Raw genomic sequence first — 16,731 nt, 5'->3', positions numbered from 1 at the left:
CCCCTGGTGAGAATGGCGAACCCTGGCACAGTGACTGCTTAATGGGAGCGATTGCCGGGTCTGCATCCTGGGCCCGGATTATGTCATCGGGGCTAAGTCGCATCAAACAACCCAGATCGAGGCGAACTGGATAAGCGTAGCAGGCAGGTATACCTCCAGGGGAAACTCCTAGAGACTCTGCGACCGTGATAGTCTCGTCACAACCTTTTGGTGTGTTGGTCTGTTTACACAATGCTTTGACGCTGTCAGACGGCACAGTTTGCCAGTCTTTATCTTCTGTAGGTAAGGGGTTTCGTGATAGCGCATCAGCATCAATATTGTGAGCCCCTAATCTATACTGCAGCGTGAAATCGTAAGTTGAGAGAGCAGAGAGCCAGCGATGACCGGTGGCATTGAGCCTAGCAGTTGTGAGAACATATGTTAAAGGATTGTTGTCCGTTTGTACTTTAAACTGAGCTCCATACAAATAGTCATGGAATTTGTCAACCACAGCCCACTTTAGAGCCAAAAACTCCAGCTGGTGCACCGGATAGTTTTTTTCGGATGCACTCAGCTTCCGGCTTGCAAAAGCCACAGGTCTCAATCCTTCAGGGTGTTCTTGATTCAGGACCGCACCCAGACCCTGCATACTGGCATCTATGTGAAGGGTATAGGGTTTGGCAGGGTCAGCAAATGCCAGTACAGGTGCATTTGTGAAGCAGGAAATGATTTGTTGGAATGCCTCACTGCACGACTGATCCCATCGATCGCCGAAAGGCTCGTTAATCCTGTAGTAGGTTTTGCTTGTCCCTTGGTTAGACTTGCTTTTCTTTTGTGTGGGAGGATATCCTTTGCATAGTTCAGTAAGGGGTCGAACGATGATGGAATAGTTTTTTATGAATCGCCGATAGTAGCCACAGAATCCAAGGAACGACTGCAGAGAAGAGAGATCAGTTGGCTGCTTCCATTGGGTTACAGCTTCCACTTTTTTGGGGTCGGTAGCAATACCATGCTCAGAGACGATGTGACCCACATAGGTAACTTGTGAACAACAAAACTGGCACTTGTCAAGGGACAGCTTTAGTCCAGCCTCCTCCAGGCGTGCTATGACCTTAAGCAGCCTCTCTTCATGCTCTTCCAGGGTTCTGCCAAACACGATCAGATCGTCCAGGTACACTATGACCTCCAGCAGATGCATGTCTCCAACCGCTTTCTTCATCAGCCTTTGGAATGTTGCAGGAGCCCCGGTTATGCCCTGAGGCATCCGTTCGAACTGGTAGAACCCCAGAGGACATATGAAAGCTGTCTTTTCCTTGTCCTCTTCAGCCATAGGGATCTGATAATAGCCGCTGCGGAGGTCTAATACAGAAAACCACTTACTGCCCGTCAGACAGTCTAAGGCATCATTGATCCGTGGCACCGTGTACTGGTCTGGGATGGTTCTGCGATTTAATGTTCGGTAGTCGATACACATCCGCAGTTGACCATTCTTTTTGCGGGCCAGGACAATGGGAGAAGCGTAGGGACTTCTTGATTCCTTTATGATGCCTGCTGCAAGCAGCCCTTGAAGGTGCCGCCTGAGGTCATCCAAATCGGCTGGAGCAATGCGGCGAGAACGCTCCCGGAAAGGAGTACTGTCAGTTAGGCGGATATGATGTTCCACCCCCTTAGCCAAACCTACATCCCATTCATCAATTGAAAACACATTGGAATGCTGTGACAACTGGTGCTGCAGTCTTTCTTTCCATTCTTTGCTGATTGTGGCATCACCAAAGTGGAACAAAGACGGGTCTATGGGGGGATTAGTATTGACCTTCGCTCCTGGGGCATCCATCACCATGTCAGCCACATACAGGTGAGCAATAATGGTGCCCTCTGGAATAGCTGTCTGCTTTAATGACTCATTTCGCAGTAGTACCAGAAAACTGTTCTTATCTAGCATTCTAGAGAACAGTACTGTGGGCTGGACCAGTACACTTGGTGGGAGAGCAGGTGAGGCAGCACGTTCAGTTATTAATATGCTGTCTCCAACCTCTCGATTTACTTTGGCTTTACAAGTGGCAATATACTCTGCGCCAGCAGGAATGATTAAGGGGCCCGGCCCTGTCCACTTTACATCAGCCACAGGTAATTCGTCAATACCTTTTGTGAGCGGTGCTTTATGGGCAGATAACGAACTTTGTTCCTGCACTTGGACTTTGGCTGAGTGGACGTACTCTAAGCCTTTTGCTTCTGGGTTCGAGTTGATAGATTGAATCCCTTTGACATTTGTACCGACCAAGATTGGTACGGTCTCAGAACAACGTGGGTCAGGACACACTAAGGCCAGAACAGGGACTGCTTTGGGGCTTTTGGACGTTGATTGCCTAGGGAGCTCCAGATCAATATGGATGTAACCCTTGTATGGGTAGCTGTTCCCTGATTCACTGAGGCCCCATATGGCTAGACCAGTAACGGGATGGAGTGGGACGTGTGACAGGTGTTCTGAGTACCAGCTGTCAAAGATGATCGTTACTTGTGACCCACTGTCCATCAGAGCAGTGCAGAGCTTGCCATTTATTTTGACTTGGGCAAGTGACTGAGGTCCAATTAATCCCTCTGGCAAACTATTGGTCTCTACCATAATAGCGCTTCTCCTTACATTTGCATTGGTGGGTTTTGGTCTTGCATTGCTGTTTTGTTTCTGGTTCGTCCGTGGTTTCCTTTGCGCCTGTATCAACTTCTGTATTACTTTGGGGTAGTTCTCGGGGGCTGTGCATTTAGTTGAAAAGTGTCCATCCTCCCCACACCGATAACAGAAGAAGCCACTCGAGTCCCTTGGTGTGAAAGGTCTTTGGGACACTGAATTTGACTTGGCTTCATCGTGGGGTGGCACTATAGCAGAACTGTAACTGGGCTGAATGGACAGGACAGAAACTTGCTTTCTGAGCTTTATAACTTCTTCTTTTAAGGCTTGCAGGCCGTTATCCTCTACGGTCTCGTTCATTGTGTTGACCGTGGGCTTTGAGGTTGCAGCAGCAACTCTTTGCAGGGGTGGTGAGGTGGTAAATTCACTCACTTGGGTTCGGAGCCCTTGTATTTCAGTTATTAGATCTTTCATCTCTTTGTCTGGCACCGCGGTGGTGCTCTTAGCATACACGGCTTTGGTCGGGTGTAATCTACGACGTGAAGCTTCGTGTTCCTCTTCATGCCGTATTTCATTCAGCAACTGTACAAATGAAGGGGGATTTTGCCGGCGTTCTCTCAGGCGAAGATTTAAAATCATTAGATCTGATCGAGTGCCTCCTTTAATGAGCTGGTCAAGACGTGCCTGATTGGCGGTAGCTGACTGCAGACCACCCTTTTGAACAACTTTATTGAGAACTCGTTCCATACGTCTCAGGAATTCGGATAGTTTCTCACTTGGTTGCTGGCACAGTTGTCTGAATGTGAAGTATAGATCGTCTCCTGTTTCAGGTGTACCAAACGTGTTCTCCAATATTTCGAGGAACTCCATAGCTGTTGCATCAGGGTTATTGAAGCGAACAGCTTGCAATATTTCTAAAGCTGCACCCTTCACACTTTCCATGACTCTCATTTTCATTTCTCTTTCAGGTCGATCAGACTCCTCGATCATTAACTTTGCTTGTTCAATCCAGTTCTCCAATGTTTCTTCCCCTGGAGGTGTGGGTCGCACTCCAGAGAAAGTGCGCAGACGTCTGTAAGGGCTACTCTCACTGCTTGACTGGATGTTTGTCATTTGAAGGACTTCGCCCACTGCTCTGATGATGGCTTCAGGGGTGGATGTTTTAAATGAGGGATCTTGACCTGAGTCTGCTGAAAGGTTACTTCCATTTCCAGGGTTTTGTGGTTCATTTTCCTCTTCGGCAGGTCCAATTATTCTCCATGCCTCATCAGAGCCTTCTGGTAAGACATCCAGCGGGCAGGCTTTAGCATTGACTTTCTGCCTACACTCACATAGCACAGTTAAGCGTTGAGTCTGTGGATCATACATCCGACCTCTCACCTTAACCCGACCAAGTGCCTTGATTGACTGCAGAGTTTCTTCAATGAAATTCACCTCTGCCTCTTCTGGGACATCTTTGACCAGTATGGCATACTCTGGGTCAATACCTTCACCCTTACACCAGTGCCTCAACTGAGCCATTCCCATGACCTTTGCTATAGCTCTCTATAGAATTAGTGCTTAGTTAGGTTAGGTTAAGCAAAGTGTAGCAAAGTTTTTTTTTTTTTTTTTTGGCAACACACTATTGCATTTGATTTAAAACAGTAAAATAACTTACATTTATTTTTTCTGGGTCAGATAATTTTTTTTTTTTAATTTATTTACTACCAAATCCCCGTACGGGCCACCACTTTATGTAGCACCTCTAACACTTTATGTAGAAAATTAAAATGGAGGGTGCTTGGGTTCGGTATAAATCTGGTACCCCAATTAGTGTGAGGCACCAATGACCTAGTTTAAGACAAATATGACCCAGAGAAACATTATAATTTTGGGCGAAATACTTCAGCCTAACTTTATTAAACTAAATAAACTAAGAGTGACAGGAACTCGGATAGTCACCACAATAAACTTTATCGCTGGGAAAAGTCTTGACATTTAAGAAAACAAATACCTCTTCACATAAAGCAAGATAAATAAAATATTAATGCCCAATTTTTCCCAACCAGGGCACAACAAGTAAGATCCACTTATATCAATATACAGTCCTGAACAAAATGTAACCCATTCAGTTTGTTACTCACAACCTCCAGGAAAGTGAAACCGTTGCAGGCCTGTTACCAAAAAAACTGAAGTCGAAATCCCAGATGAAAAAACATTGAGAGCGTTGAAATTAATTCCAAACATTGAGAGCGTTGAAATTAATTCCAAACATTGAGAGCGTAGCAATTAACTCGTCCTTCCCTCCCGACGTCCATTGAGCGCAACCAACACGTGAAGCTAAACAGCTAGCTCACTTAGCTCAACTCAAAGCTCGCCAGGACTACTTGCTTCTGCCTCCTCTCGTCCCGTCTCTCACGGGTCACCAGCTCCTCCAACTTCTTCTTAATTTCGTTCTCTCCCTGTTTTGTCCAGTTTCTTTAGTCTCAGTTTCTCACTTTTCTCTTTCTCCTCATCTCCGTTTTCGTTCTCCACCCTTCCCGTTTTTCTCTGCTCACCTTTCCTCTCCACCAATCACCAGTCCAACACATGACTGACAGTCTCAATCACCAATTACATGGCAGAACCAAAATAAAATACACAGTGCATCTTAGATCACACTAACATTTCTTTCCATTGCAATATTTACATAAAATAATGCTCTTGGTTGATTTATAACCATACCGTTTTAGTTACAAAGTAAACTAATTACTCAATAGTTACTATTACCCTTTATATTATTTAAATATTAAGGCAAAGTAAAATACTATTGTATTTCTTTCAGAAACAAGACTACAACATTCATAGCTCTCACCAATGCTATGCAGTAGTAAATAAAAGGTTGTTTTTTTAATATACTTCTTTCTGTCTTGAACGGTGTAAGATTTTTATCAACCCCACCATACAGTCATTACAGTAACCTCATTTTACCACCGGGCTACATATTTATATGGTATACAATTGTGTTTTATATTTAACGGGGCCTAGTGCCGTGTATAAACATAGCTACTCTGTTATTGTACATTCAATACTAAGCTATTCAAATAATACACAGGTTAATATATTCATGTTTTTATTTTAAACATGTGCAAGGTACAGGGTGGCCGTGCCACTGCCATTTATAAACAAACATCTTGCATACAACACTGAGCTATTCAAATAATCCACAGATTTTAACTTTAAACATGCATGTAGATGGGACAATGAATCCTCAAACCATCGTGTGGATGGCACACGTTTGCACACAATTTGTGAGCAAAAACTGTTTGACAAAAAAAAAAGTTAAAAATCGTCTAATCAACCAAAGATTTCGCGACCCCCCTGTTGAAGACCTCTGATGTATGTTATGTACCGTTACTGTGAGTGTTAAATCACTTGTAAAATAAATTGGCAACAGAGGATGAGGAAAAAATTAAAATCTGTTAATCATCAACGGGTGCAGGTCTGATGAACCATTCAGCTGTCAGATACACAGCTACTTCCTTATACTACAATCACATCCAGAAATCACTACTTTTCTTTCATTCCGTTTTATTTCTCACTGAAATCATTAAAGCAGCAGTCAGTGAGTGAAAGACGCCACTTCTTTCTTCTTCACAGATGACCACATAGGATAAAATGGAAACAGCCACAATATATTTCATCATCTTTGGAGCCATCTCAGGTTAGTGTTTATCACACAGAAGATTAAGAAAACATTAACAGCTGAGTTACAGAGTAAGCAACCAATTTTCTTAAACTTTAAATTGAAATATTTAGTTGGATGTTTACATTTATGTATGATAAAAATACTTGTTCAGTGATTTATGTGTTTATGTTTATGCATTTAACAGACGCTTTTATCCAAAGCAATTTACAAATGAGGATATAACATTACAGCTAACATCAAAGCTAACAATAAGCTACATAGAAGGAAACTCTTTCACTCGGAAAGCATACATTTCTTATTCTATCTATTCTGTAACTATTTTGTTTTATGAAGACAATATACGAGCAAACATATACAGGGAGATGCATCTAACATACAGACATAGCAAAGTTAATAAGAAATCAAATGCTGTTTGAGTCTGTGTAAGATGGGAACATGAATAAACAAATATGTAAATAAGTAAATAAAAAGCTTAGAAAATAGAATAGAATGAATATAAATACATAGATACACTTTGGTGGAAAAAAAAGACCAACACAGATTTTCCTCACTTTCTACACATGAGAGAGCATTCAAATGTAACATCATGATAAACACAGCAGACAGCTGCAAGGTACATTTGCTCGGTGGTGGCTTTCCTTTTCTAACTGTAAAACTAGTCTTTTTCACAACATTTCTGAAAAGTCATGTGCGCCTTCAATTATCAATGTCCAAAGTTCATCATTGTTGGAAAACTTAAGTCCATAAATGTCTGAATTGCACTGAGGTCTGGACTCTATCCGGGCCACTACATGCAGGTTATGTTCTAATTTTCAAACCATATTTTCTTGAAAATAGGACTATTTAATTGGTGGAATTCATCATTTCATTGACATATTTATTGATTTAAGTAGGTTATTAGTAACAGAATGATTAATTGTTCCTTTCTCTTACTCACATTCACCTCCATGTCAGCTGTCCTGCACACGTTGCACATGGCAACATTTTCTTTTGTTAGGTTCCAAACTAGTTTTCTTCCAATGCCGGATCATCAATATAACGTGTGTGTGTGTGAGAGAGAGAGAGGTGGGGGACTGAATCATTCAAGCACTCAATTAACTTTCTGTGTGAAACTGTAAATATACTGTATCTAATGAAGAATTTTTCCCTTTGCAGACTATTGATATTTAATCAGCTATTGAAAAGATTCTACCTCTAACTGATAATGAAATAACAAAAGCCTCCTGTGTCGTAAAAAAGAAATCCTGCTCATAGAAGGTATTTGAATGTATTGATTAGATTCCCAATAAAACCAAAAACTGTCTCCTGCAGGTTTAACTGAGGAAGCTGGTGTGTTACCAGATGGTCCTCTGAATGCATCTATAGGAGGGACGGTGATGTTCACAACAAGTCTCACTCCAACAGAAACACCATTTGTTTCTGTGACCTGGAGATTTTCTGCTGATCCTACTCCTATAATAATTGCGCAACCTACTTTAAACACAACTGGACCAGAGTATGAAGACAGGATCACCCTCTTCACATCAACTCGATCTCTGGAGCTCAGGAATCTGAAACTTAGTGACAGTGGAGAGTACTCAGTGGATATAACACCAACTGGTGAAGCAGCTAAGAGTGGACGAACCAGACTGGCTGTATATGGTGAGCAAGTATTGAAACACAAAACCAAATATTTGTTTTAAAACATTTACTTTTGTGAAATGAAAGATTGTTACACATAATTATGTAAAGTAGCTAAAATAATTACACATTTCTAATAACGTTTTAGTGAATTTATCATTTTCTCATCTATCAGCTATCACATGACATCCATATCATGTCTGAAATATCAATAATCAGTTTACTATCAGTGCTGGTTCACCAAGTTTTCTCCAATGAATGCTGGATGTTCTGCAGCATCATCAGCACTTTAAACACTGATGAGGGAAGTATGTAACTAAATTCTGTTAGTTTAAGGAGATATTTGGCAACCAAAATAGAGAACGAACTGAATATATTACGTTGTTCACAAAGTGCCTCTCAGATTACTGATTACTTCAAACAGAGGGATTTTACATGATGTTCGTCAGTCTCGCACTTTAAACTGTTTTCAGGATCAAGCAGGAGCAAATATCAATCTTATATATCCTAATTATTACAAGTTTAGATCGAATTAATCTATCATTTTTGTAGTGCTTGTACTCTGATGTCTCTTTGGAAGATAATGGCAACTAAAGAATCATTTTGTTCTCCACCCACAGCACCAGTCTCAAATGTCACAGTAACTCCCAGCAGGACAAACCTGGTTGAGTTCAACAGTTCTGTCAGTCTGTCCTGCTCCTCCTCTGGATCCCCCAATTCTTTCCTCTGGATGAACAGCAGCTCTGAGGTTACAGCCAGCGACAGAGTTCAGCTCACTGATGGAGGCTCCACTCTGACTATAGTCAATGTGACCCGTTATGATCAGGGACCATACAGATGTCGTGCTTTCAATCCTGTCAGTGATGACATCAGTGGTCCAGCAAACCTCTCCGTCAGCTGTGAGTTATCATCATAAATATTCAGTATCTGATAGTAGTTAGAAAATACTGCTTTATTACATTAAATTGTGAAGAGGATTTTCTTTTCCTGGTCTCTTTATTTAAGGCCAGTTTTTTTAGTACATCTGTAAAATAAGTAATCAGGATAAGTCACATGTGTTTGTCTGTTTGTTTATTTGTTTCCTGTACACTCAGATGGCCCAGAAAAAATTAAATTGTTACTGTCTCCATCACAACAACACTACAAGAAAGGGTCAGACATCAGCCTGATCTGCTCAACTGAGTCCAGACCTGATGCCCAGTTTACATGGTTTCTGAATGGAAACAATATGTCTGATTCTGGACCAGAGCTCAGACTGATGAACATTCAACTGAGCCAGAGTGGAAGCTACAGCTGTCAGGCCTTTAACCCCAGAACTCTGAGATATCAATCATCGCAACCTTCATTCATCTCTGTTCTGGGTAAGTATGAACAAGATGTTTTGTCCCATGTTTTTTCATGTTTTAGTGCAACAACATATTTGGCATATTCCAGAATAGAAGAAGCATTTTAAGAACAGGGGGAAATATTTATTTTTATTTTAGCTCAATTATCTTTTTTATCAAAGTTTTTATTGGATTCACACAGAACAAATTCTGTATGTATTTATCTTAGATTTTTAATATTTGAAATATAAAATTCAAAAATCAATCTACTGAGAAAAAACTTGATGAACTGCTGTATGAGACTTGACTGTGATGTTCCATATCTTTATTTCTCCTAATTCCAAGGCTGTGGTGTTTGAGATGAAATGTTTTTATTAGTTATTATTTAGCTGGCCCTGTACTAATGCAATCCATTACAGCAGTTTAGCTGTAAATCTCTCCTTTACAGGCCTATCACAGTTTGCTGGTTGTTGTGTAATAAATGTGTCGACTCTTTGATTAAGTCTTGTTGTGGTGTTGAATGGGGTTCTGTTTAAATGCAGAACTGGTGACAACCACGAGCAGTATTTTAGAAAAACATTAACTGATGCCGGTGACCTGTTCAGGATGTACCTTCATCTCACCCGACAGTAGCTGGGATGGGCTTCAGCCCCCCTGAGACCCTGATTTGGATAATACCAGTAAACTAGATAGATGTTGTATAAGTTACAAATCATTAAGATCTGTTTGGAAAATTGAGTAAGGGAGAACGTTGGTAGGAATAGTTTACATGATGGCTGTCACACCCAGCTCAGCCGGGGAGAGGGGAGGTAGGTATAAGGGAAATATTTATATTTATTGTTCAGTGACATAGATATTTTATCAAGAAAAGATAAGATAAGAGAATGACAAATTTAATAGTGTACAACATGAGAAAAAGTTTGGTGTACAAAGAACTGAGGAAAGTTTGGAGGTTAGACTCAAATGCTACATCAAGGCCGAGTGTGAGATGATGGATGACAGGAAAGGCGCTGAGTCTGGAATCTTCTTGACGAGTGGAAAAAGGGGGGTTAGGGAGGAAGTTTGGATACACACCGCATGGAAGGAGGATGACAACAAAGTAAGATTTATAAAGGACAGAAAGGAGCCTGATTGGCTGAGTGAGAAAGGAAGTCAGAAGACCATTTGACCAAAGCATGGATACCATAATTATTGAGGAAGGTTTGACAGCGTGGGAAAGAAGGGAGCGGCAGGGAAGCAGTGGACAGGCTAAGTGGCAAGAGAGTGAATGAAATGGATCAGATCTTTCTCAATGAACTTTTAACCAAACTTCATTAGGAGTACTACAACAAAAGCAAAGCTTCAAATGAAATTAGAGCCTGTGGGTGTTAACAAATCAAAGAAGTCAGCAAAACAGAATGGATACCATCTCCTAAAAACTGACTAAAACAAAGTACTAAATCCAAAACTGAACTACTTGCTTCTGTACTTGTGTTGGTCCCAAATAAACTATTTAAAGAAAAATGATAAATGTGATGGGAGTTTTTCAACTAAGATCACCTTAATAAACAAAATTATACCACTGCGATTGCACGAGAAACAATTTTCTACAGGCCTGGGGCTGTAACAGTGTTAAAAATACTATTTAAAGCTATTCCCTATTTCACCAGTGTTAGTAGATCTTTGCAGGTTTTGATCACTGTTGTATAACTCTGCCATAAACCAGTAAGTTTATGCTGCTCCTGTTTTTCAGACAGTTACCTACTCCGTAGGTACCTCTACCTCTCTGTTCAATGATGACAACTTCTGTTTTGTTCTCCGCCCACAGAGCCAGTATCCACTGTAACAGTGACTCCAAACACCACAGACCTGGTTGAGTTCATCGGTTCTGTCAGTCTGTCCTGCTCCTCCTCTGCACCCTTCCTCTTTTTCCTCTGGATGAACGGCAGCTCTGAGGTTACAGCCAGCGACAGAGTTCAGCTCAATGATGGGGGCTCCATTCTGAAAATCGTCAACGTGACCCGCTATGATCAGGGCTCATACAGGTGTCGTGTGTTCAATCCTGTCAGTAATCAGATCAGTGGTCCAGCAAACCTCTCCATCAGCTGTGAGTTATTAACATAAATATTCAGTATCATCAGAGAGTTGAGAACCCTGCCACAGGTTACAGTTTTCAGCCTAATGGGACACCTCCAGGACACCATAAATCAGAAAGAACGGCTGTCTTATTTTATTATTGGCAGGAAAGTTTCTCAATAGAAGTCTTCAGGATAAGTCACATGTGTTTGTTTGTTTCCTCTATGCTCAGATGGTCCAGAAAATGTCAAACTGACTTTATCACAAGAACATTATGAAGAAGGGTCGGACATCAGCCTGATCTGCTCAGCTGAGTCCAGACCTGATGCCCAGTTTACATGGTTCCTGAATGGAAACAATCTGTCTGATACTGGACCAGAGCTCAAACTGATGAACATTCAACTGAGTCAGAGTGGAAGCTACAGCTGTCAGGCCTTTAACCCCGAAACTCTGAGAAACCAATCATCTCAACCTTCATTCATCTCTGTTCTGCGTAAGTATGAATTAAATATTTAGGATTAATTTGAATTACTCAAAGAAAATAACTTTTTTTTCCCATAAAACTTCATATCATTGTACGTAGTGATAACATTTTAAAAAAAATGGAAATTGCATAAAATATATCTGGTCTGGTAATACATTTCATCCCTGTAGGAGTCCTGTTGTCTTTACATACATTAAATAAACTAGTAATAATAAGTAAACTAGTAATGAGACAATAAGACATTTTTACTTCTGGACCCAAAAACATCAGCGTGTTCAGCTGAAAAGTTGCCACGATGGTGCAGTTGCTCCAAATATAGTTGGAATAATTGTTGATATTTTTAGAAAGTTCACACAGTAACATTGTAAGTTATAAAGTAGCTTTAGATCAATTTATCAACAATAAAACACTGATAATCTTCAGTGCAGATGGAGCTTGTGATAACTGAGTTAACAGAACTGACCGCCTGTAGTTACAAGACCAAAAGGAACACTTTCTGCCAGAGTGTCTAAATGTAGAAATATTCATCTCTTATTTTTTATGTATTTGCTGTTTTGAATAATTGCATCAGGTAATCTCAAATCTCAAATGGCTCGTTTTACCTGATGAGGCATTATTTTCGGGGGCAGCCAGTACTCATAACGTTCTAAAGGGTTCAGTTCAGTGTTCAAGTGTTAGAGACCCCAACCGTTCGGGGTCATTATACAGTCCCTTCAGAGGACATGGCCATCATGCCTTCTCCTCTGTCAGGATCCATGGTTTATGGTATTTTGATTTTCTTGTTCTTTCATATTGTTTGATTATTTCTTGGTTCTTAGTTTTACTCTGTTTTGTATGTTTTTGATCTTTCCTCTTATTTGGGTTTCGAAGGTTTATCTATTCCTTGGTTCCTCTGTTCTATGTTCTTAGTTGGTATTTTATACTTATACTTTGTTTTGTGTATTAGATTCTTGTTCTGATCATTACTCGTAGTTCTGTCAGAACCACTCTCGTCAAAACGAGACGAGAAACAGAGATGAATTTCAGAAGCTTATTCTGAATGCATACAATTGTGTTTGGCGGTATGGCTCTGTTCGGAGGAAGTTCCCGACTTTTCCATGAGCTCCATGGAAGCCAAGACAGGGAACAGCAGCATCCTCAGGTGGAGTGCCTTCCATTTGCTGTAAAGACAACAAACCCCCTAGAACAGAGCAAGCAACAATGAACAACAGTATGACATTGTTTGGCAATGAGAAGTCGGTGGAGCAGGGGAGGTGGTGGGTGCAAGCAGAAAGCAAAAAAAAAGCAGTGACAGCAAACCAAGTTTAAATGAAGTGCCCCAAATGCCAGCATCCAATTGCGAGCAGCAGCTGATTACCCATTGAGTGCAGCTGGTTGTGGACAGCCATAAGGGTTGGGTCGGCGTCAGCCAATAGGCAAAGGGCGCGTTGACTAACGTGGTCTGCCAGAACTAACGCGGTGCTAAATTTATCCTCAGTGTCCCTGTTTGGTCTCTGCTCAATCAGTCATAGCTGCAATCACTTCTTCATTCGTTGCCCTCAGTATATTTTTTCCTTGGTTAATCTTAGAAATTGTCAGATCCTCGCAGATCCTTCTACTTTGTTTCCCACTGTTGTTTTTTTCATCGCTGCTCTGGCCTCCTTTGGATTTGTTTGGTAATTAATTTTGTTTTGCTCTTACAGTTTATGTTTATGTTTTTCTGGTATTCTGGATGTGTCTTTGGTTTCAGTTTCTTTGATAAACTTCAAGTTTCCTGCAGCCTGCAGCCTGCTGATCTGCGTTTGGGTCCTCTTCTCACCACCAAACCATAAAATTCTCTGCTGAATTCCAAAGTTTGCTTTTCCAATGCTTTCCCACATTGACAATAATTGCCAGCATTAGTGATGAGTACTTTCACCATGCTGACAGAAGTGTACATTTAAGAGGTAACATATTTTCTCACATACAATAGAAGTCCTGTCGACACATTTAATTTGTGTACCTTTTCTAAACAATAAATTTTCCTCTGATTTTTACAATGAAAGAAGTGAGAAAATCTGTATCATCTTTCTTTTATGTGAACACTGACCAATGAGGTTAAGTGTGATTCTGACTTAAGGAATATTCACCATGTCCTGAAAATCATGCCATCAGGTAATTGTTGGAGCCTTTTTGTATATTTTACAAAATAACTCAAGTTTCTAAGTGAATTACTCTTTCATCTTTTGTTTTATTTGTGAAGAACAAGGTCTCTCAGGTGGTGCCGTGGCTGGAATAGTACTCGCGTGTTTGATAATAACAGCTGCAGCAGCTGCTGGAGGCTTCTATGTCTTTAAAAGACAGTGAGTTACCATGTTACCAGCCACTTTATTGTTACTACATTCTAACATCAGAGATGCTGGACATTCATATTTTCCAATGCATTCTGTGGTATCACTAGTCAGTCTTAGGTGCCGTTTACACATACCCGGGTATTTTGAAAAACGAAGACCTTTCCCTTCGTTTGTGCCTTTCGTTTATACACAAACGGAGTTTTTTCCTCCGAAAACGAAGCTAAAAAAAAAACTCCGGCAAAAGTGGAGATTTTTTAAAAACTCCGTTTAGCGTTTGTGTGTAAACTGGTTGAAAGAGACGAAAACGGAGTTTTCAGAATGGAATGTCTGCAAAAAGGAGGTGTCGTCATGGTACAGAGCCCCGCCCCTATCCGCCATATTGGCAGGATGCTAGCGTGATAACGCCATTCATTGTTTATCTGGCAAGCATGGAGGTACTAGCAGCATTTCTGAGAGCTATACTCGCTTGTGTGATTTTGAAAATTACAGTCATACAATGTATTGAACAACAAAGGCGCATTAGGGCGCGGGCGGAGGGCAGCAATTGCGGAGCTTCTGTAGCTCAGTCTCGCTATCAGTCCACACACATGAGCCTGGCGCCATATTTTCTTCTTGAAAAGGATCCGGAAGTTCTTCCTGTCAGCGGTTCTCTATTAGGCTTCTGATTGGCTTGTGTGGAATTCTCATTGTTCTAACACTGCCACCGTCAGGCTTGGCGTAATTGAACAGCTCCTGATAGCGTATTTCTCCGGATTAATGTAGACGTGGGTTTTTTTTTTAAACGGGGCTGTGTGCACCTAGTTTTTTTTGCAAACGAAGGTTAGAAAATATGCGTTTTTCAAAATACCCGGGTATGTGTAAACGGCGCCTTAATCTAGTTTTGATCGAATTAGAGCTATAACTCTTTCTCCTCTACAATGCTTACAAATACAACATGCATTACGTTTTTGATTAACTATTTTTTTTTCCCCCAATATTTAGAAGTAATATCAAAGCTAAACCAGAATCGAATAACACGGGTAAGTAAGTCTCTCATCCTGCACTCATTTAAAGACTTGGCACTGACAAAATAAAGAATAAATAATCATTCAACATACTGTAAAAAAAAAAAAAACCTATGAAATGCAATTTTACCAAGCACATCTCACTGCATTACCCTAATGTCTTATTGACAAAATATTCTTTATAGCAAGGTTGCAGAATCATTCATTTACCAACACTTACTCTAGCACTAGTTATGCTCTTAGCTTTTTGGTTTTGGAAGGAAATGCACTTATGATTTCTTGTGACCTGAAGTTCTTTTGCCTACCGATGTGGAACACACTTATTGTAAGTCGCTTTGGATAAAAGCGTCTGCAAAATGACCGTAATGTAATGTACCATATTATGGAGAAAATTATAGAATTCTTGACAGAAATCTGAGAAACTGCTTGCAAATCTATATATTTAAGTTAAAGTTAAGTGGCTTGCATGGTTTGTATTTACCAAAGTCCAAATACATATTTTTTTAAATTCATAATTCTAAATATTTTAAAATTTTATTTGCTTGTTTTTTCCTAGGACATGAACATGTGTATGAGGATGTGTTAGAGTTAAATGGCAGGGGAAGATAAAGTCTTCAGGCCTATTTTAAGGTGAGTTCTGAACTTTATTCTGACTCTAAAAAGTTACATTTTGAAGCACCAGGATTCAGTATTTCTTTCTCCAGAAGCTATTCTACGTTACAACATATCTGATCATCACTCTAATGAGCTTTTTGCTTCCTTCTTATTCTGCAGATGACGAGAAAATGAGCAGACATGAAACTTGATGACCGGCCAGAAGAAAAGAAAAGACACCGGTGGTTGTTGTTATTTATAAATTATAACACTGTCATTGTTTTCATTTCTCATGCACACTTATTTGACTTCTTTATGGTTCTTTCTGAAAAGTCTCACATTTTTAGACATTTATTAAGGCTTTGAAGGGATTATTAAATCAATACTATAATGAAGTATTTAGAAAATAAATGTAATTAAGAAGCTAATGAATTAACTTTTTTGCTAGTTAAAAGTGACACAATAAATGTGCAAATTATTTGTAAATTATTTATAAACCATCAACAAGAAACTTTATGTAAATTAAGTTTACATCAAGCGGCTTTCTCTGCATTGCACTGTATCTTTGAAGTGAGATGTCAGTTGTGATTTGGCGCTATATGAATAAAACTGAATTGAATTGAACTGCACTCTGACTGACTAACCACACGTTAGTGATGTCATATCAGTAGTGTTATTTGGCTGGTTCATGATTATTGTTTTCTTTCTTTTCTTTTTCTTTACCAATGGATGCAAACATGGGCATTTCCCCTCAGTGACTTTTGTTGTTTTTTCTTTGGAATAAATCCAGTTTTACGTTTAGTCTGCATTTTGGGTCCTCCTTCTCCACGTCACAACCACCATGATGACATAAGATGCAAAACAGTGGCTTTTCTGAGTGGTAAAATATTAACTAATTTAACTTTGAACAGATAAAACCAGGTGATAGCTGCACTCTGCAGAGGTCACAGGTCAAACAAGTTCAAAGATCTAAAAAGCTGAACTCCAGGACAGATACTCACAAACGCTTTCATCATATTGATGGTTTTTTTAATGCAAAAAATCCACCTCCTATATTCCATCCAT

The 16,731-nt window shown here is 40.0% G+C and overlaps 1 protein-coding gene across 1 annotated transcript in view; it reads left to right on the top strand.

Annotated features, from left to right (window-relative positions):
- Positions 1-15,878, top strand: part of LOC142380597 (cell adhesion molecule CEACAM5-like) — a 28,310-nt gene extending 12,432 nt beyond the window's left edge. Inside the window, exons 5-10 of the mRNA XM_075466509.1 lie at positions 7,584-7,913; positions 8,513-8,791; positions 8,987-9,253; positions 11,025-11,303; positions 11,505-11,765; positions 15,847-15,878. Coding sequence (XP_075322624.1) covers positions 7,584-7,913; positions 8,513-8,791; positions 8,987-9,253; positions 11,025-11,303; positions 11,505-11,765; positions 15,847-15,878 — 1,448 coding nt within the window. The remainder of the gene's footprint in view (positions 1-7,583; positions 7,914-8,512; positions 8,792-8,986; positions 9,254-11,024; positions 11,304-11,504; positions 11,766-15,846) is intronic.
- The last annotated feature ends 853 nt before the right edge of the window (positions 15,879-16,731 follow it).

This window comes from Odontesthes bonariensis, chromosome 5, assembly GCF_027942865.1.
Source record: "Odontesthes bonariensis isolate fOdoBon6 chromosome 5, fOdoBon6.hap1, whole genome shotgun sequence".
NCBI lineage: Eukaryota > Metazoa > Chordata > Actinopteri > Atheriniformes > Atherinopsidae > Odontesthes > Odontesthes bonariensis.
The sequence above is the reverse complement of the archived record's forward strand: the minus strand, read 5'-3'. Positions and strand labels throughout refer to the sequence as shown.